Genomic DNA, 22,777 nt, shown 5'->3' on the forward strand with positions numbered 1-22,777 from the left:
AATTGAACGGTGAATGACGTGGATTTGTGTTATTTTCTAGGGGGAACCTATTTTTATGCGGTCCCTATCTACCGCACAAAAAATGTTTTTTTTTCAAAATGTGTACCGAACACGATTTTTTAAAGCTGCTGGTGAAGTTTTGCACGATTTTTTATGCGACTTTTTTGTGCGGTCCCTATCCCCCGCACAAAAAAAGGTTTGCCTGTAATATGAATGCGTTTAAAATTCTCGTTTTTTGTTGGTGTATCTTATTCGTAATCGTTTTAGTTCATTCCATTACAAAGAAAACAGAAGAAATGTTTAAATATGTAGTAGAAATACATGCTTCATCCTGTTTTGCTTCAGATGGGCGTCTTACCCTATGCTCCCCTATATACATTTTAATAAATTTAAACAACAAATTTGATGAGAAAATTTTTGTATTTCAGAATCACTCGCTTGCCCGGGAACGATCACGCTGCTGATGATGGTGATGATGTGTGGTGTTGAAGCATAGAGTGGAGAGCAGCGACAGCAAGAAGGAGAAACAGAAGAAGAACGGCAAAGCAGCAAGAGAGTAGTGAAAAAATGATGTTGAAAATTTTTGGTTTTAAAAAAAAAGTTTAGCCCAAGAGTGAGAGAGAAGGAAAGAGCGAGCGAACGGAACGGATCGCAACGTGTGTGTGTGTGAGTGTTGTGTGCGCCAGGAAGAATCGTTCGCACACGAGATAAAGTGCGCAAAAGTGCTCGGGAGGAGTCGCCGAAGAAGTTAGAAGCACCGCGTAAAGGAAAGCGAGAAGACCTGTGTGTGCGTAGTTTGTGTTGTATTTCGGCCGTCGACAACTATTATTCAATTTCTGGAATGAGCCCATTGCCGCCGCCGCCGCGTAACCGCTCTCTCGCTCGATGAAGACATGAAATCAGAATAAAATTAATTATCGCAGTTAGCCGTGAAATAGGGTTTTCTGGATGGTCCGTTTTGGTGGTGCCAGGCAAGGCAAGTGACGTCAAACTGGTGGGTCCTAGTTGGCCACGTGCATACGCGAATCGCGCATCGCGCGGGGTGAAGTTAAGTGAAGTGAAGCCGAAATGGGCGAGAGAATGTAAATTGTGTGTGCTGCTGCGATTGTGATGGATCGTGAAGTGGGCGTTTCGAATGAGTTGAAACAATTACCTCAGATTGACAGGGCACCAGCGATATTATGACGCAACGTTTGTTGGTTGCAAAGAATTTTGGGTGCAGCGAATAGCGGAAAGATAAATGTGCTAAGGGGGCGCGATCGGGAGTAGATCGGATTAAGTGCGGAAGCCAGCAAAATGCATAGTGCCAGTTTAAAATTCGCCTTTTGGCTGCTAGTCATACTAGAATTGTACGCCGCGATAGAGGGCGTTGGTGCGCATGGACCGGGTCCAGGGCCGGGGCCGGGTGTAGTGATAGGAGCCCGGAGGAGATCCTCCAATGATGGTGCAATGCAATCGCGTGCCGTCGATACGCGAGTTCAGTTCGAAATTTATGAAAACGAAGCCCGCGGAACGGTGGTCGGGTACATCCCGACGAAGCCAGGTTTCACCTACCGCTTCAATGAACCCCCGCGGGAGTTTATGCTCGATCCAAACACCGGTGAGATAAAAACCAACGCAATTCTGGATCGGGAGATGATAAAAAACGATCGTTACGATTTGGTGATCCTCTCGAGTCAGCCAACGTATCCGATCGAGGTGCGAATCACGGTGGTGGACGTCAACGACAACGCTCCAGAGTTCCCGGAACCGAGCATAGCGGTGTCGTTTTCGGAAAGTGCCATCTCCGGTACCAGGTTGTTGCTGGATGCCGCCACCGATAGGGATATTGGTGAGAACGGAGTGACCGATGATTATCGGATCGTGGACGGGAATCACGACGAAAAGTTCCGACTAGCGGTGACCACAAACCCAAGTGGCGATGTGTACTATCTCCATCTGGAGACGACAGGAAAATTGGATCGCGAATCGCGAGGTTCCTACACGTTGAACATATCCGCGAAAGACGGTGGAACCCCACCAAGGTTCGGGTACCTACAAGTGAACGTCACCATTTTGGACGTAAACGACAATCCGCCGATATTCGATCACAGCGATTATATTGTCTCGTTGAACGAAAGTGTTCTTCCGGGGACACCCGTCCTCCAGGTGATGGCATCGGATAACGATCTGGGGGACAACAGCAAGATCACTTACTACCTCTCGGACACGGAAACCCAGTTCACGGTAGACCCCGAGACGGGGGTGATCTCCACCACAGAACAGCTGACATGTCCCCAGCAAAACTGCCAGTCTCTGTCCCGACCGGACGGGAGCTGCCCGAAGAGTTGTGTGTTTACGGTGTTCGCGCGAGATCATGGATCTCCCCGACAGGATGGGCGAACGTATGTGACGGTCAACCTGGTTGACACAAACGATCACGATCCGGTGATCCGGTTTCAGTATTTCCCCCCAACTGGTAGCTACGCGACGGTTGATGAAAACGCCGCGAACAGTTCCGTGGTTGCGGCCGTGTCGGTTGTCGATATGGACGAAGGGCTGAACGGTGACACAAGTCTTCGGATCATCGCCGGGAATGATCTACAGCATTTCCGCCTCGAGAAATCGCCCAGTTTCTACATTGTCCGGGTGAACGGTGTCCTCGATCGGGAGGAAATCGGAAAGTACAACCTCACTGTTGTGGCGACCGATCGTGGGACACCCCCACGAACGGCAACCGCCCATCTGATAATCCACGTCAATGACGTTAATGATCACGAGCCGGTTTTCGGCAAATCGGAGTACTCTGCTGTGTTGAGTGAGTTGGCACCGCCCGGGACATTCGTGGCCAGTATAACCGCCACGGACGAAGATACCGGTGTTAACGCGCAAATTTTCTACGACTTCGTTTCGGGCAATAACAACCAGTGGTTCAAAATTGATCCGTCCTCGGGTTTGATCACAACCCAGGCTCAGCTAGATCGCGAAGTGAACGGTAACATTGAGTTGAGTATCTCGGCGCGGGACGGCGGTCCCAATCCCAAGTGGGCTCACACTCAGTTGAAGGTCACCATTTTGGATGAGAACGACGAGACGCCGCAGTTTTCCCAATCCCGGCTGAATATCACCCTGAACGAAAATACCAAACCCAAAACGGTGGTAACCATCCTGAACGCGGTGGATCACGACCAGGGCACCAATGGGAGCATCACATATTTGCTGCATCCGAGCGTGGAGAAGAATTATCCAGGGGTGTTCCATCTGGATTCGATCTCGGGCCAGCTAACGACCCGGGTGGGGTTGGATCGGGAGCGTGTGCCGCAGTACAGTATTCAGGTGATCGCCCGTGACCAGGGTACTCCGCCGCAGTCGTCCACTGCGACCGTGCAGTTGACGATCGAGGATGCGAACGATAATAGCCCGGAGTTTTATCCGAAGCAGTACTGTCTGGCGCTGGCGGACGATACCCCGACGGGGAGGCCGATCCTGGCGGTGAAGGCAACCGATCGGGACGAAGGGGAAAATGCGGTGGTTTCGTACGAGATCGTTAGCGGAGGGGATGGGATGTTCGCGATCGATGCGAGCAGTGGGCAGATAAGCTTGAGGGGAAGTTTGAAGAAGTCCTCCAAGCCGTTGCACAAAATTGTGATCTCGGCGAAGGACCGTGGCGGACGGAAGGCCGAGAAGGATGCGGTTGTGGAGATAATCAAGGAGTCGATTGTGGAGGAGATCGAGTTCGACACGCTGAGTGGATATGAATTTCAGCTTGTGGAGGATAATGGTTTGGGTGGTGGAACGAGAGGCGAACGGGATGTTGGGCAGGTGCGGATGAAGTCCTCCCCGTCGGTGCGGGACGCGGAATTCTCCATCTTGCAGGGTGATCCGAGAGAGAACTTCAAAATCGGCGAACGAAGTGGAATGATTTCCAGTGCGAAGCATATCGATCGCGAGATGGCGTCGTTTTACAGCCTCACAGTGGGCGCCAGGAATGGATTAAACTTTGGCCAGACGATCGTTAACGTAACGATCGTTGATTTGAACGACAACGCTCCGGTATTTTTGCACGATCACGACGAGATCAGTTTACCGGAAAACACTGCCGTTGGGCAGGAAATTTACCTCTCCAAAGCGAAGGACGCCGATTCGGGACCCAACAGTCGCATATCGTACAGCTTGAGTTACAACCCGCAGGGACTGTTCAGAATCTCCGAAACTACTGGCGTACTCTACCTAAATCGGCCGATCCTCGTCGATCCTGGCACCGCGCTCAATTTAGAAATATCGGCATCGGATAACGGGGAGCCACCGCTCAGCACGAAGAGCAGTGTCGTGGTTACGATTGAGGATGTCAACGATCACACTCCGGTTTTTGATCACACCTCGTACGAAACGTCCCTGCTCGAATCAATGCCGGTGAATTCGAGATTTTTCGCACTCGCCGCATCGGATGCCGATATTGGGCTAAACCAACTAATTTCCTACGATATCATCGAGGGCAATGTGGACGGCAAGTTTGGTATTTTCCCGGATGGGTTTTTGTACGTGAAAAGCGCGCTCGATCGGGAGGAGCGCGATTATTATTCGCTCACCATCACTTGTACCGATGCGGGTGACCCCGTGCGGAGCTCCTCCGTCCCGGTGATCGTTCACGTGATCGATGAGAATGATAACCCGCCGCAGTTTACCAACAGCACCTTCATGTTTAGCGTGGCGGAGAACGAGCCGGCCGATACGTTCGTGGGGAAGCTGACGGCCGTCGATCGTGACATTGGCCGAAACGCAGAGCTAATCTATACGCTCTCGAGCAAGCAGGATGATTTTACTATCGATTCGCGGAATGGATTCATCAAAACAATGCACGAATTTGACCGGGAAGCGTTGGTGCAAAGCAGTGGACAAAATTTTATCACGCTGGAGGCGATCGTTTCCGATAATGGGTTGACCCGGTTGCGGGATAAAGTGAAGATTAAGGTGTTTATAACGGATGTGAACGATAATGCGCCAACGTTCGTGCGGGCTCCTTATAAGGTGCAGATCTCGGAGGGATCATCGATCGGTACCCAGCTGATTCGGGTGTACACGAATGACGCCGACGAGGGGCTTAATGGGGACGTGTTTTACTATATAGCCGAGGGTAACACCGGCGAGCGATTCGTAATTGATGATGCTACCGGTCAGATAACGCTGGCCAAAGCCTTGGATCGTGAAACGGTGTCAACGTATAAATTAACGATCGTCGCTCATGATGCATCGATGCAGAATCGATTGAGCGCCAGCACGACGGTCACAATTGAGGTGCTGGACGAGAACGATGACGCCCCGGAGTTCACCCAAACGCTGAGCCAAATCTCGATCAACGAAACCACGCCAATCGGCACGGAGCTGATTCGTTTCCGGGCGACCGATATGGATCTGGGCGTTAATAGTCAGATCACATTTTCGATTGCCGCCGGCAATCGCAGGGACACGTTCCACATTGACCCTACCAGTGGCTATCTGTACCTGCACAAGCTGCTTGATTACGAGGACACCCAAAGCTACTCGCTGAACATTACAGCCTCCGACGGGGGAAACCCTCGGCTGTCGACAACGATCTTGTTCATGGTGAACGTGATTGATTCGAACGATAACCCGCCTAGTTTCCCAAACACGGCGATCGTCAGGCAAATTCGCGAAGGAATTCCCATCAAAACTCCCATTGTTACCGTCACCGCTGAGGATCCCGACTCGGGCCTCAACGGCAAAGTGACTTACGAGATAGCAAATCAGGACCCGGAGAATCGCGATCGGCACTTTGGCATTAATCCAACGACAGGTGTTATTCACACGCTGCATGACATAGATCGCGAAGCGATCGACACTTATCGGTTGACAGTTCTGGCCACCGATCAGGCCCTGGTTCAGACGCAACGCCTGTCGGCGGAAAAACTTGTTACGGTGATAGTGGAGGACATTAACGATAACGCGCCGGTGTTTGTGTCTATGAACGCAGCCATTCTACCAATGAAGGACATTCGCATTGGGGTGGACAGTGGCCCCAGCCCCATAATGTACATTAACGCACACGATGCCGATTCCAGCTCCAATGGGCTGGTGACGTACGAGATGACCGGGGGCAATATGGACCTGTTCCGGCTGCATCGTTCAACCGGTGCCATCACGCTGCGTAAACCGATATCGAAGCCCGAGATTCGCTATCAGCTGTCGGTGCGGGCGACCGATGAGGCGGTGCAAAATGAGCGCAAAAGTAGCGACGCGTATATCACGATCGTCACGACCGTTTCCGCCAGCAATGGGCCAGTGTTTGTGAAGAAGGAGCTGTTCGGGAGTGTGTCCGAGAATGAACCCATCGGGACGAGCATTTTGACCGTGTCCGCGTATCTGAATTCCGTCAGTGACATCGAGTACTACGTGACGAATGTGACCGGCGACGGGGAGCAGGTGAATCGGCTGTTCGACATCGACACCAAGCTGGGGATACTCTCCACGGCGGCGGAACTGGACCGCGAGTCCGGCGTGGAGAGCTACGAGGTGGAGGTTTATGCGATCGCGCTCGGAGGAATGCCCCGAACGACCAGTACCAAGGTGAGTTGCGTAGATTTTATTTTCCCTCCACTTTTTTTTTATTACGTCAACCAGGCAGGAATTGAACCGTTTCTAATAGACGACGTCGGAGAGGCGATTATCTTTATTGGAGTGCTGCTGATCGGGCGGCGATAACATTCCGGAACGGGTTTCAACCCGTCAGAATGCTTTTCCACGCAAACAAAAATAAAAACACAATGTTCCTATCTATTTTCCCCGCTCAATTTGGGCTCTGACTAATATACTGAAAACTCGTTGAATTAATTTTTTTTCTGGTTGTGATCGTTTATGCTGATAAGCGGCCTCCCGGTTGGGTGCGTGTTTTTCACCTTGCGATCGCTCTATTTTAACGAAGCTCGAAGATCATTCCAAGCGGGAGATTATGTTGTTTGCCGGGGGGAAAAGTGCTGGGAATTTGTTGGCCATTGTTTTCCTCACATTTCGTCGACGCTTCCAGACGGGGATGCCAAAAACCGCAAAGTAACAAACATTCCTCCACTTTGTGGCAAATAATCACCTTGTGATTAATATTTATTCTGCGCTGTGCTTTCTTCGCAGAAGGCAGGCAGGTCACAAAACTAACTTCCTTTCAATCATCATCATCATCGTCGTCGTCGTCGACATAGTCGTGATCGCGACATGTAGAGGTGTCGGAGGACGGACGGACCGACGGTCCGACAGCGGATGATGTGTGTCTGTCTGTCAATAGACGCGAGCGAATTGGTCAGGCCGAGGGGAGCAGAAGGGGTGAGAACAATTATCCCGTTCCGTTGTCTTTGGGATGTTCAAACAAACTAGTCACAAGTGGGCGGCAGTGGGACCAGACACGAACGAGCACTGGAAATGAGGGGGAGAAGGGACAGAGAGAGAAGATCGCGGAGGTCTAGGTATATGGTCAATATGATGCATGATTGCTGTTGGCATGTGACCATAGAACGTTGCGATGGTAACAATCAGTTCGACTAGCCTTTGCCCTAAATACATCTGCTTGGCGTCTAGCGATCGAATCAACCGATGACACCAACACGGATTTTCAACAGCATCGAAGTCGTAATAAGTTGTGCATGAAGAATTTTGGTCCGCCGTTTAAAGCGCGTTTTCGAAAAACATCGAAAATGTCATAAAGTAAGCTTTATTTCGGTTTTTTTTAAAAATAAAAACCGGTTCACTTTTGTAGAAGTTATTATAATTTGTTGCGTGAGGGTTTAATCTGAAAGACAAAAACTTAAAATGATGAAACTAATTAGTTGTTTCATCATTTTAAGTTTGTACAAAATGGACGTTGCAAAAAATCGAAAATATTTGTTTACATCGCGCGCTGAATGTTGAATACTTTACCTTGTTGTCACCAATACAAATATATCTAGTTATAAATTGAAATAATTTTCGTATCACGTGGTAAACGGCAGGAACAATTCAACTGGCCTTACATAACTCGGACAGAGTGTAGGACCAATGCCATGTCGGTCACATCCCGAAAATTGTCCAGTTTTGAACGCTTATTGCTCAGTTATTTCTTGATGGTTTTGCGAGATTTTTGCATCGATCGATTTGGGTACTCCATAGCAATTTATTTTACTGAAGAAAATGATATATTTTATGAATCTAACTATCGAACAATTGGAAGATGTAAAGCGTTATTTAAACGAAAATCTCACGTTCCGATTGGTCGATTGGGCCAAGCGATCTGTGTTCTCCCAGTTGCTCATTCGATTCGAATACGGGACTGTGCAATGAAATATGCTTATGTGCTTGATATTTTGCTGATGTTCATCACACATATCACATGTTTCGGAAGACCGAGATTTTAGTTCAAGTTCTTGGGTTTGTTGTTGCGAGAGGCTTTAAACTGAAACAGTTAATTCGCCTCTAGCTTAAGTTATCTAAATTGGCTTTTTGAAGCCTCTATGATTCAAAACATCATTATCATCATCATTGACGATACAAACAAGCTGCGATAGCTCTTGTGCTCAATCGAGAGAGTATCGCACACATTGGTGCAAATCGCTAGTTGTTTAGTCTCGGAATAGAAGCGAAAACTGCATCGCAATCCCCACCCCTCCGTAATTCGTTAGCCAGTCAGAAATACATGCAAGGCGGGGTCTTGCAGCACTCAGTATATTTGGAGCCGTGAAGCAGTTTACCTCACAAACCAGAGGAAAAACAAAAATAACAACCATGCGAGTTACATTAGCAGCATATACAAAATAGTAGCCATCTTGTCCAGGGCCACATAGGACAGTTTTCAGCATATCTCATTCCACTTCGTCATCTCCATCCAACGATTAATCACCTTGCTTCGGCCATCATCACTCGATTTTGCCATTGATGGAGTTGAACTAACAAAATCTAATAGTCAAACTAAAAACCACTTTTAAGGGTCAATAATAAAATTAACCAAATCAAAATAACCAAGATTCCATTTAAATCGAAACTAAATCTGTCAATTGTTTACATGGCTTGTGGTATTAATTCTTGCTAGAGATCTCAACGGTTTTACGTCTGCATGTAAATCGGGATCTACATTTTCAAGCAACCCATACCATTTTTAAGTGATTGAAAACACTTTCAGTGCGATTTCTAGAATAACACATCGTTTTGAACAAAATTAGAGACAAAATCTCTAAAGGAAGCACTCGGAAACGCTCAGTGTTGTCTGATCGTAGAATATTTTGTAAAACATAGATATCAAACATAATTTTGTAGATTTCTTATTATTTATTTGCTTGGCTGTAAATCCACAGTTGGCGAAGCGAGTGGCGAAACGAATGCGGAGTAATAGTGTCTAAAATGTGAAGTTTTGGAATTTCTAGAATTTACAGAAGTTGGAGTTGTAGTATACACTTCTTAAAAAAACAACAACTTACCAACACAATGAGTGACACTTCGGGCAAATCGCCCATTTTTTTCGGGATTGCTGTTAGTAAATCCACGGAAAATGTTTGCATAAATCGTTGACCGACTTATTTTGAATGGACTTATAATAAAATAATGGTATTGATGATGTTTATTACAGAAGATAAAAAAAAAGGTTGAAACAGATAACCGAATGAACAAAATTAAACCAAATGACAAAAATGGGATATGACCTCACTTGGCTTTGATAACTATTTGAAACCTTTTGAGACGTTTGAAACCGTATGCTTTTATTCATATTTTTGGGATTCTAGGCATCCTTTTCTTCCATTTTTCATGAGTATTTGCATATGTCTTTCCTTTAGTCTCTCATCACTATTCAGCCAAACTCTTTTACTACATGGGATGCAAAGCTCCGCGATTTTTTAAGGAAAAAATCGTGTTTTTAGAAAAGCTGTATTTATTCCTCAATATAGTTTCCTTCGAAGGCAATACACTTGGTATAGCGAGTTTCCAACATTTCGATTCCCTTTCTGTAGTACAAAACATCTGAGTCTTCGAAATGTGGTTCAGAGCCACTCTGCAGACTGCCTATTGGACTCAGGAGTGTGGTAATGGATTCACGTTTCATCCATTGACACAAAACGTCGAAAGAAGTCCAATCGATTACGCTTGAACAACGCCAAAACGCGCCGCTGGTTTTGGTCGATGGTTAGCAAACGCGGCACCTTTCGCGCGGCTAGGTTATTCATGTTCAAAATGTCGTGCACTATATATCCCACTCACTCTTTTGAAATACCTACGGCCTCAGCAAACTGGAATAACATTTCGTCAACCACTGCATTGATTGTTCAGGAGTTGATTGTTGATAATGTTTGATCAAAATACGATATTCCGCTTTTTTCATTTTCTATACGAATCTCAGGTAGTGACACTTAAACAATTGTAGTTTGTAAACAAATAAATTAAATGTCATGAAATTTCACATATAAGCTAGTGACAGATGAACCTCTCGAAATTAATCTTGTTCATTTTTTAGTGGTGCCATCTGTTGAAAAATCAAAAGACTTTTCAGCCCATGTAGTATGTCATTACGTATTTAACAGTTCAAACTTTGTTTGATTCGATAAATACAATAAGTTTCCAGAAGTATCGGATTGTTTGTTTGGTCTCTTCTGAAAATCAGCCGTTTGTTTTTGTGGGGTTTACAATTCTTTCTGACAGTCACAGTTCTTTCTTGGACACTTCATAGCAAATTGATTCTTGAAACCATGTCAAGCTTTGCATTATGGGTATAAATGCCTCACAGAACAAAGTGTAATTTATATTATAAATTTAAATTTATTCGGAAGTCAATGTAATGGGAGCAAAGACCCCATCTAACGAGAATAAGGAATCGAGGCATTTACTACAACTGCTCATTGAATGCCGTTTTTCAGTCTTTTTTAACAACATTGAGCCTACTGAAGAAAAGAAATAAAAAGTGAGAACAAAACACGCGTTTTAATAAAGAAAGCGAGGGATTTCATCAACGACAGAGTTTTTCCATACAAAAATGCTGTGAATTGGATCATATACGTGAAAAAAATGTGCATTTTTCATACTTGTTTAACTTTGTTCCACAGGAGATCCATCAGGACAGGGAACTCTTATCAATATTTTAATTGGAAATTTTAAGCGATTTCTGGAATAAAAATCGTTGATAGATATATATTTTTTTTATTTTTTATTTCAGGGTTAAATTATCGAATTCTACAAAATCATTATATAAGGAACAAAACAACGTGATTATCTTAAATGGATGTGTAATTTTGTGTATGATACAATACCTGTGGCGAATGTCACATCACTTTGCTCTTCTGTAGATTTTTTCTCATGTGTTTTTCTGGATTTGTATCCAGAGAAGCCAGGTTTGAAGACATGTCTTCGTTTTGAAAACATTTGATTTTGTGAAGACATTTTGAATATATATTATGAAGTATGTGAAATCATTTCAGTGTGATAGTGTATGTGGATTTTTGGGAGATATTATTCCTACTAATGACCGAAAATATCGTCGGAAGAAGTAAGGTTTTTGTCTCAGTGTCGTTCACTCGCTTTTTCTTTTATCAGTGCCGCTTGTTTACTTTTGTCCTTAGTAATCAATGGGGAATTTTGCCTCGGTGTCATACACTCGCTTTTTTTCATGACCACTTCGCAAATCAAAAGTTTTCCGGTTACATACCGTTTAAATAATTAGTTTTATGGATATAGTTTGAGCTACAACCAAAATATCAAAGCTGAAATACACAAATTGATTATTCAATTATTCATAACAATTGATTGACAAATACCCTAACACCCTAATAGAAAACTTTTCATGGTTCTTATTTTGTGGAAAAATTGGGGCGATATTCACCAACGGTTTATCAAGTCAATTTTCATTTCTAAACTCATAAAATTCAGTTCGTAGCTGCGCAATGTAGGGGAGAGGGAGGCAAGTTGGCGACGTTAAGCTTTGGCGAGCCCTGGATCTTGGATTTTTTTTTTTTAATGTTGATGCTGATTCATATAGCCTGAAGTGTTTTCTATCATATTATCTGGCAAAAAAACTAAAAAACTTGTCCACCCAAAAGCTTTGCGCAAAAAGCGTCGAATTCGCCATCTTGCCTCCACGTGGAGGCAAGGGGTATGCCAAAGTATATTGGATGACTCAATACTCATTCCTGTGTGTACATTTTTTCATCACATTCTAGAATCGGACCCTTTTTCAATTAGATAAATGGTTTCCCCCCCTCCTTCCCTCAGAGAGAGGGGAGGAGTATCTATGCACCATAGAAACGTTTCGTGTCTCCTAATACTTTCGCATGCCAAATTTGGCTCCATTTGCTTGATTAGTTTTCGAGTTATGGGGTAATTTTTTTTTCATTTGTATTGCAGCCCCTCCTAATAGAAGGGGAGGAGTATCTAATCACCATTTTTAATGGTGATTAGATACTGATGCAATTAGAATTTTATGATGCAATCATTTATTGCATCATAAAATTTCCACATGCCAAATTTCGTTTCATTTGCTTGATTAATTCTCGAGTAATGTTGAAATTTGTGTTCCATTTGTATCGCAGCCCCCCCCCATAGAGAGGGGAGTGGAGTGTCTAACCACCAAAGAAACATTTATTGTCATTTATGCCTAATTTGGTTTTATTTACTTGATTCATTCCAGAGTAATGCATAAATTTGTGTTTCATTTGTATGGTACCCACCCCTCAGAGAGGGGGGAGAGGTCTCGAACTAGCATAAGAACCTTCGTCGGTCCCCAAACACACCAATTTTCATGTCGATCGGTTCAGTAGTTTCCGAGTCCATAAGAATCAGACAGATAGACAGCCAGACAGAAATCCATTTCTATATAGATATACACTAATAGTGTTCAGGAACTACATATTTAACCTGATAAAATTGTTTATTGTAATTGCATAATATTTAATTGTTTATTGGAGTATCACAGATTCGTGATGCATATGTTGGTTATTGCTAGGGGCAATGGTCGCTTCAAACGAATCCATTGTTGTCTACAGAACCCTTTATTGAAAATTCAGTTCGCTGAATCAGTTGTCACTTAATATAGAGCATTATATTTGAACCATTGATATTAGGTTTTGGCGTTAAAAGTTCCTGGCTAAGGATATTTCAAAATCAGTGCTGAATTTAGAATATTTCTTCAAAGCGTCAATTGATAATTTGCTCAAGGAAGGATGGGTTTCGTTCGACAAATGAATTTCAACCAAGTACTACACCCAAGTAAACATCATTCTGCATGTTTCACGCAAATCAAGCCGAAATTTTCTATTAACATCGAATAAGATGAACCCCACACATCGGAAGTCATACCGTAAAGTGCTCCGTACATTTCTAATCCGTAATTAAATTCCCCTCGCTTCCCGTGTTAACAAAACAATTAAAGCAGCATACTAAAGAGCACGATAATGCATAAAGGTGAAAAATTGAAATGGAAGAAAAAAAATACAATTTCCGACTCAAAACAACTGGTACTGTGCTTGCTTGCGCTTGATTGCGCTTCTTGCGCACTCGATTCACGTAACGTCCGTCTAATCACGGAATGTGGAAGGTTTTGTTATTTGGAGTGGTTTTGGGGAAATTGAGAAGAGCTGTTTGCCACCTCTACCTGGCTGGTGGCTCACGTAACATTGCGCACGCGGGATCCGCAACTACGGTTGCGAAACAAATGATAATTTGAGTTGTTATCACAAGTTTGCTCTCCGGAAAACATATACACGCCATATAGTTGTTCACACGTCGAGAGCCTAGTGAAACAATTTCAATTTCGCCCCAGCACAGTTTGGCAATTATTTACGAAATTATCGAGAATTGTGATAATTTATCTCAAGCATACGGAGCAGCTGGAGATGGCAAAAACAGCGTGGAAAGCAGACGAGTCGCAATCGTCACCACAATCCGTCGATTTCGATATGATTGTTGGAGCTGATCCGGATGGGGTGCAATAATTTGTACTTTTCTTGATTAATTATGGATTAATTGCGGAGAAACCGATGCCGGGCAGTAAAATTTGCTCGAAATTTCAATTGCTCGTCATTATGGTGTTGCGTAATAGTAGATGTGAGTAATTTGCTTTCATTTGAGATTATCGGATGCTGTCCGACGCGTCAGTAACTGGATCCTCGCAAAAAGATATAATACGAAATACGAAAATAGTGCCAATCCTCCTCGAAGAGCGATGGAAATGGTTATGTTTGAAGATTTTTCATAATTCTGCCGTGACGCTGGTTCCTGGAGGGATATCAAACTTCTTTCGTTGCTTTCGTGTGGCGTCCTCACCAACTATCTCTCGTTTCGAATTCAGGGATTCCTCGATTCCTCTGTTCTCAATTCGTTCTGGTGAACTTGGAACATGTTCTTTATTACTGCTTCACAGATAATAAATGCCACATTTCTTGAATCCCAAAATCAAGTTGCTTTTTTGATTCCAATCAGCGGCTTCAGCAATCCCGGGAAATGTGGCTTCTGGGAAGTTTTCGCCGAGGAAATCCTTTTCTCCTTATACGTGCAAAGAGTTTTCTCCAATTCCTCTTCATAGGTTCGAAAAAAACCACTTCTAGGGGCGGTGTTATAAGCGTTGAATCTGGAGAATCGCTAGTTATTGTGAGTGTATTGATGTATTTTAGCATGTACATTGCAACTTAGTTGTATATGTTCAATTTTATGCTTGATCCATTCTCACCCCCATTCAGCGTAAATAAGAGATTATTTCTAAAATGTTGAAATTTTCATGTAAAAACGTTTTTGATGTTCAAACACAACAATGATTCATATAGACAAGACATAAAATAATCATTCTATGAAATATTTAACCTTGTAGAAGTTCTGCACAATGCAAAGAATGAGATTTTTCTTGAGAGTTATTTGGTGGCTATTTACACATTAAACTTTGATGAATTATTATACAACAACCATTTCTACTACATTTCATCTTTCGAATGAAGTGGTTATCATACCACTTCGTTTAGCCGGAAAAGAATTATTAAAGCTCAATGGAGGAATCGATTCCTTCTCGGAAATACTCAGCGCAAATAATACGATGGCGGCATACGTGAGCATTCGATAATAAAACTGCTGCTTTGACCAGAAAATGCGGCTCCATTCAGTCTGGCGGCAGAAAAAAAAAGGGATTGGAAGAGAAGAGCGTAGTGCTTGGCGAACTAGCGAGTACATTCACATGTCACTTCGAAATCACAATCAAATGGTTTTTCTACTCTTCTTCTTCTTGAATTAGAGAGATTTTAAACGCTTGCAGTTCATTCGTCTCAAGCCCTGAGAAGGGGACAACTCAATCCAAACTTTGTCTTCACCTGCCTTGACAAAGACACTTCATTGTCGCTCGATGATCCTCAGCAAACCGTGTATGCTTTCAGTACCACCAAACGAAGATCTGTTGCATGGATTTTCGAGTGGGCATCAGTTTATATACAGATTTTTATGATTCCAATTTCAATGCACATAACTCTTAGACGTTTTATCGTTTTAATAAAATGATTACAATTCCACTTCGTTTTGCTGAAAAAGAATTATGAACGCTCGAATGAGGAATCGATCTCTCCTCGAAAATATCCAGCACAAATAATATCCCTCTCCCTGCCAATTACAAATGAGCTTGAGCTTGAGCTTGGGTAGACTGTACAATTCGTAGTTGCTCTCCGTGATTGACCTGAACCAACCAAATTGCACAAAGAACACACAGAATGACGCTTGGGACTAGCAAATCATTCTCGTTGTGCAATTTTCGGTGATTCGAGCTTTAAATGGTCAATAACGACGCTGGCCACGTCCTTACAGTCACCATGGGAAGGGTAGGAATGTTAGTATGATATTCGCCGCCCGAAGGCCAGAAGGGTCGCCTCTATAGCGTGGTTCCCTAGCGAATATCAAGGATGGGATAGTTGTTAGTAGGGATAGGTATTAATCAGGATTCACTGAGGTAAGTGATGTGATTATGCTAACGCAAACTAGAGATAACTTGACGAAACGAAAATTTGAAAAGTCATATGCATTTCGTAATCGTTGAAGATATTAAAGGGTGACCTGAGAGGGTCTCCTCTGTAAATGGATCAGAACTCTGGTAACTCTGGTTACTCGTAGAAACGAAAACTCTAACATCAAATGCATTTCGTAACGGCTGAAGATATTGAACAGCAACCTGAAAAGGTCTCCTCTATTCAACGGAGCAAAAACTCGAAAATCAAATGCATTTGAAGATTGAATATATTGAAGGGTCACCTGATAAGGTCTCCTTGGACTCGGATCGGACTTAATACTTGTGCCTAGTCGCATATCATGCTCTTCCATTGTAATACACGGAGATCACGGAGGTTTTCCGAGATGGGACTCTAGCATCTTGAACCTAGACTTGCAATTCATATTTGAACCTCGAAAACGAAATCTTGATACCTGCGATTTGGATTTGTAATAAAAACTAACCATTTACCAAGTAATCAGTGGAGCAATTATTAACGAAATCATTGTTCTTGTAGGAAGGGTTTGAATGACATAATTGAAGGAAAATCAACGTCAATTCTCTATAAAAAGAACCGAAAAGGAGCGATACATACAATAAGAACTCACTGACATTCAAGGTGAACTACTATTTTGAATACAAACAAAAACAGAATACTATTATACTTTTGTGAACAAATCCCAAGAAAAAATATGGGTGAGCAAAAGAGACAAAAGAATGTAGGTTAAAACTTTTTTCTCGACCTCCGTAACCTTTTCTTGGTCGAAACGCACACTACATTGAATATTTTTGCATGGAAATCTGATGGCCGCATGTACATACACATCAAAGTCAACGTCTAGCTAGATTTGAAACTTATAAACAGGCCACCACGCACACACACACACATAACCACGGTACACGAGAGAGTTAAAAAAACGACGCCATAATCGAGTAAAATAACCAGAAAACTGAAGAACTGAATTTGATTTTTTTTCATTATAACACCATTAACACAACGGAACCAGAAACCATTTTCACAATAACTTTCATCAACAAACTATTCCTAGCAGCGAATAGAGCCGAAACAGGTTGAAACGCGCTAAACGATGAAGAAAAAAAACAAACGTGGAGCAAAGAAAAACTCATCCGCACCCGACGACTGTTTGATCGAGACTCCCCTCTCCCTGCAAATTACAAATGATTTTAAAACTTACTTCCTATACTTTCATCGAACAATATGGGTCCTTTGGTCCTTTGATTTGTCAAACATTCATTTTCTCCGCTATCACAAATGTCACCATTTGTATTTGTAAACAATCTGTATCGAAATGTCATCCACACTTCGTTTTTCCCCCAAGGCTTCTTTCGATCCGTCTGTAGAAAAGAAATGGAATTCGGAGAGAAGAGCATAGTGGTTAAGCGAGCGAGCGAGATCATCTACTCGACACTTTCCAATCACAACAAAATTGATTTCCGAGTAGGCGCTAACTCATACACGGATTTGTGTTTTAGAATCGATAAATAACAAATAAAAACCTCTTAAACATTTTGTCTTTCGATTGAAGTGATAATCATACCACTCCGTTCAGCCGGCAGAGAGGTACTAACGTTCAAAACTTTGCACTCTAAGCGTCACGCTCTCGTTTTCGAAACATTGAACTTACATCCCGGTACAGAAATGAAAGACGTGGTCCTACCTCAATATATTCGCAATCAGTCTTCCGAAAAACACTCACACATGTGTACGCGATGTTCAAATTCCGTGTTTTTGTTGTATACGAAAATGCACACGAACGTGCAAACAACGTATATCCAAACATACTACGAATACAAACATGTCACATTTTCAAACACAGGTACGAAAAAATCATGTTTGTGAGCAAACCCAAAACTACGAAGACAGCGTGAACACATGTTCATCTCGTACGCAGTGTTTTATGTAAAACACGGAAGACTGTTCGCAATATTAGTAAAGATATCACTCATACTTTCTTCGTTTTTGACCCATTCTCACCCCCATTATTGAAAAATTGAGTTTTAAAGTAAAAATGTTTTTAACTCGAAACATTTGCCCTTCGAACTTTTATTGGAAACCTCTTCCAATTAAACAAAGGTTGATATAGAGGAGTGCTGTGTCGGACTCATTAAAACGAAAGTATAAATTTCTCTGATTTTTTTTTGGATTTAGATATAAATAAAACAAATAAAATCAAAATATTCGATTTATCTTGTCTTGATATTATCTTGTCAAACTTTGTTAATTTGAAAAGATTCTATAATAAAAATATATTGAAAAAATATCGGGACATGCTTTGAGGTATCAAAATTTTCAATATTGAACTTAATAAGTATAATAAGTTATAAGTAAGATTTTTGAACGGTGTACTTAAATGTTATTTTTCCTTAATAGTTCTTTGATTTTCCAAGAATTTCGATTAATGATTTTACCTAAAAAACTATGGATGGGTTATACCTATTATATAACCGCAAGGTTGACGTAGGACTGCCGTTGGCTTTGTAATCAATTGTATTTCTTCAAATAGTAATAATCTCACCTCGGATGATCCTCATTGGGTACGATATCGTCGCTGCTCAGAGCTATCCTCTGTATGTATTGATTAAATTATTCATTAAACTAGTGAATGAATGAAACTTTTTTTTTCTATTATAGTGACTTTCAACGCATTTCGGCTGGTTCGTCACTTTTACTTCCATTTTTGGAAGAATATCGGGAGCGAGAATTGAACTCGTGATCTCTGCGTGAAAGGTATGGATGTTACCACTACGCCAGATCGTCTCCACATTGAATGAAACTATTCATGAATTCAGTTGCAAACAAATCCCAATTTAAGTCAATCCATGCATTATGATAGTAGTTATCGCAGCAAATAGTTATCAATACTTCACTGAGATATCTTCCAATGTAGTCTTGAATAATCTAGCCAAAGCGTTGCACTTGTACCCGCTTTTGTAGACCGTGTTAGCAAAATAACAACATCATGAAACCATCCGAATATTACTTCGTTGTGAAGAATAAAGTAGGTACATCTAAGAATGTTCAAAATTTTTGGCTTACGTGTCCCGTTTTTATTTCTGAACTATTTGGTAAGCCTATTGAAACTGAAAGGCTCCAGAAAAAGTCCGCATATTGCTTCATTCGAAATGTGTTCGTCAGTAACAATTCCGCTCATCGTGCATTGATTGGGTATTCATTCTGGTTACGTGAGTTACAGCCTGATCTCGATTTCCTCGTATTATTTTCATAATTAAATAAAAGGGGCTTGCGTTGTGGCCGCGCAATAACCATTGCTGCTGCTTGTGTAACGCCGTTGAACCGCGGTTACCTTGATCCCATCGGGATTAATCGATCGAGAACCACTCTTTTCAAGCGAGATCGACGAGAACAAATAATACACGACAGCGCGGCACCACATCCAGTCATTACCGTTGAAGCAATGAACTTCAACAGGATTTGAAGACTTCACGGCGGCGGCGTAATGCTTGCTCCGAGCTTCGTTGAACACCGTTCTGTTTTTTTTTTCGGGTCAAATCATGATTGCTTTATTAAAGCCCCATAATAAAGAGACTGTGGCACGCTGCATATACCCTACCTTACCTAATGGGGGGAGCTCGGAACATTATTTGCCTGATTGCTCTCGGAGTCTGAGTCAAACCAAACAAGCGCACGAATTCGTGGTGACGAGGAGACCCCTGTGCTCCCAAGACCTTCCACTAATAAGAATAAAAAAGCGCGCTACCCGATAATAACAATCGGAGCCCAGCGATCACATGAAATATCATTTAAATAATGCATTTGTTATATATATGTATCCACTGCCACCCAGTTCTCCCACACCGATTCGCTGGGTTCGAGCCGTGTGCACTGTGAAAGGGAGGCTTTGCAACAAATTTCGCGGCATAAATGCACAAAACCGCAAAGTGAGGATAAATCAACAATAAATTTTTCTTTCCTCTCCACGATCCATGAATCCATGTCAGCAGAGATATCGCAATCGAGGCCTCGGCGCAATGAGCCTCGGTTGAATACAGGAATCGGAAATTACCTTCCCCCCACCCCCTCGGAGCCGGACCAAATGGAGGAAAAAGGCTTTTCACTTTCCGTTTTGTTTGCACATAACACTATCTGTCCCATCCATCCGTCGTACGCGATGGTGTAGCCCTGTTATCAGCGGACTGAGCCGCTTTTCTATTTGCTGCAGAAAATGCAGCACTTTTTGTTTCTGTCCCCCGAAGACTGTGTGTGCGATAGGTAGGTCTGATCCCGCTCGAAGTCTCCCGCATCCGAGCCGAGTCGAGGCTGGAAAAATCAATAAAAGCGAATACAAATTTCAAAGTATGAATGTTTGTTCGTTTGGTAACATAATTCTTTCACTAACAGATGAAGAGAAGAAAAAAAAAAGATCAACTGGGTGAGTTAGGAAAGAGACATTCACATGAAAACAAAATGCCTATAGCGGGCCTTCGATCGCTCATTGGAGTTTGGCGGGATTTTCAGTCAACCAGCAGATGCAGGAACGGTTCAGGTTTTGGCGATGCAGCTTTCGGAATGGTACGGTTCATGGAAACGTGTCCACGATGGCTGGCTGGCTGGCTGGCTGGGACCGAACCCTCCGTCTCGTCCCGGTGTGTGCTGCAGAAATAATATATTTTTTCACTTTCACGTTTCGCTGCCTGCCTGCCTGCCTGCCAACGCTCCGCCTCTCGTACGGAAGGCTCCTCGCGATCGCGGGCACGGTTCTGTGCGGTTGTGTACTAGTTTGGCTATGGGTTTCTGCGCTCGATTTCATCACTTCTCGGTGCACCTCGATTTGGGGTTTTGGGGCTTGGAAGCGGTACGTCAACTAACATTGGCAAGCCGCGGTCTAATTTTTCAATTTGCATACCGCTTTGGGAAATTCATTGAAACGACGATTGCGGTGACATGTTAATTCAGCTGTTGATTTCACGCATACGAACCGCGAAACATCACGGCCCAGTTGGCCGGTTCGCCGTGGGTACCGTGGACGAGGGTCCCCCCGTCATGACAAATCCCACTGCGAACATAAGTTGGAGTTTTGCTCTAGATATCTCGCCGTCATTTGAATAGTACATTTTTTGACCCAATTGGAAAAAAGATATGATATTATCTCAAGCTTTATTTTGATTGAATACATTTATAAGCTTATATTTCAGTTCTTCCGGGATCTGGTATAATCTCTTTTTGGAAAATTTGGAACAGTAGAAATACGGTGATCTTTTTGTTTATGGGTTCCATCCCTGAAGTGAAAATCGGTAGGGCTTTGGAAATGCACTTGCTATGAAATCGTCTATTGTCACTATCAGTGTAGCTGATCCGAGGTCAGTTTTAAATTGTTAGTATTTGAATTGAAAGTTTCACTTCATGTTATTCATTTACTCGAAACACGTAGTCCAGACTCTTTTTAAAGTCACTATTATAATATCAAATCATCATCACATTTTGTGAAAAAACCATTACATAATTCTATATTCGGTAGGGCTATTACATAAAATCCATATTCGGTACGTAAAAGTGAATTTTCATTTATAATTTTTATTCCAAAAGTGTTTTTATTCCGCCCTGAAAATCCATTGTCGTTTTCGCGCCCCAAATGGCGCAACTGAACGTCAGTGCCCTCAACGTAAATGCACAAACAGAGAAGCCAAATCAGTATAAAGTGATACTGTGTAAATCCGTAGACTTTTTCGAATCTATGAATCTGCGAATAGATACTAATATTCCGAGTTCATAATTGAACACACATTCGAATAAATTCAAATGTTCATTTGAAAGATTCAAAGATTCAAAGATTCAAAGATTCAAAGATTCAAAGATTCAAAGATTCAAAGATTCAAAGATTCAAAGATTCAAAGATTCAAAGATTCAAAGATTCAAAGATTCAAAGATTCAAAGATTCAAAGATTCAAAGATTCAAAGATTCAAAGATTCCAAAGATTCCAAAGATTCAAAGATTCAAAGATTCAAAAATTCAAAGATTCAAATATTCAAAGATTCAAAGATTCAAAGATTCAAAGATTCAAAGATTCAAAGATTCAAAGATTCAAAGATTCAAAGATTCAAAGATTCAAAGATTCAAAGATTCAAAGATTCAAAGATTCAAAGATTCAAAGATTCAAAGATTCAAAGATTCAAAGATTCAAAGATTCAAAGATTCAAAGATTCAAAGATTCAAAGATTCAAAGATTCAAAGATTCAAAGATTCAAAGATTCAAAGATTCAAAGATTCAAAGATTCAAAGATTCAAAGATTCAAAGATTCAAAGATTCAAAGATTCAAAGATTCAAAGATTCAAAGATTCAAAGATTCAAAGATTCAAAGATTCAAAGATTCAAAGATTCAAAGATTCAAAGATTCAAAGATTCAAAGATTCAAAGATTCAAAGATTCAAAGATTCAAAGATTCAAAGATTCAAAGATTCAAAGATTCAAAAATTCAAAGATTCAAAGATTCAAAGATTCAAAGATTCAAAGATTCAAAGATTCAAAGATTCAAAGATTCAAAGATTCAAAAGATTCAAAAGATTCAAAAGATTCAAAAGATGCAAAAGATTCAAAAGATTCAAAAGATTCAATAATTCAAAAAATTCCAAAGACTCCAAAGATTCCAAAGATTCCAAAGATTCCAAAGATTCCAAAGATTCCAAAGATTCCAAAGATTCCACAGATTCCAAAGATTCCAAAGATTCCAAAGATTCCAAAGATTCCAAAGATTCCAAAGATTCCAAAGATTCCAAAGATTTCAAAGATTCCAAAGATTCCAAAGATTCCAAAGATTCCAAACATTCCAAACATTCCAAACATTCCAAA

The 22,777-nt window shown here is 42.0% G+C and overlaps 1 protein-coding gene across 5 annotated transcripts in view; it reads left to right on the forward strand.

Annotated features, from left to right (window-relative positions):
- Positions 1-22,777, forward strand: part of LOC129779240 (cadherin-related tumor suppressor) — a 366,226-nt gene that overhangs the window by 66,016 nt on the left and 277,433 nt on the right. For all 5 annotated transcript variants that reach the window (XM_055786606.1, XM_055786609.1, XM_055786607.1 and 2 more), the window contains one exon: positions 429-6,564. In XM_055786606.1, the coding sequence (XP_055642581.1) occupies positions 1,297-6,564 (5,268 nt within the window). In that variant the 5' untranslated portion in view covers positions 429-1,296. The remainder of the gene's footprint in view (positions 1-428; positions 6,565-22,777) is intronic.

The sequence above is a fragment of the Toxorhynchites rutilus genome, chromosome 3 (genome assembly GCF_029784135.1).
Source record: "Toxorhynchites rutilus septentrionalis strain SRP chromosome 3, ASM2978413v1, whole genome shotgun sequence".
NCBI lineage: Eukaryota > Metazoa > Arthropoda > Insecta > Diptera > Culicidae > Toxorhynchites > Toxorhynchites rutilus.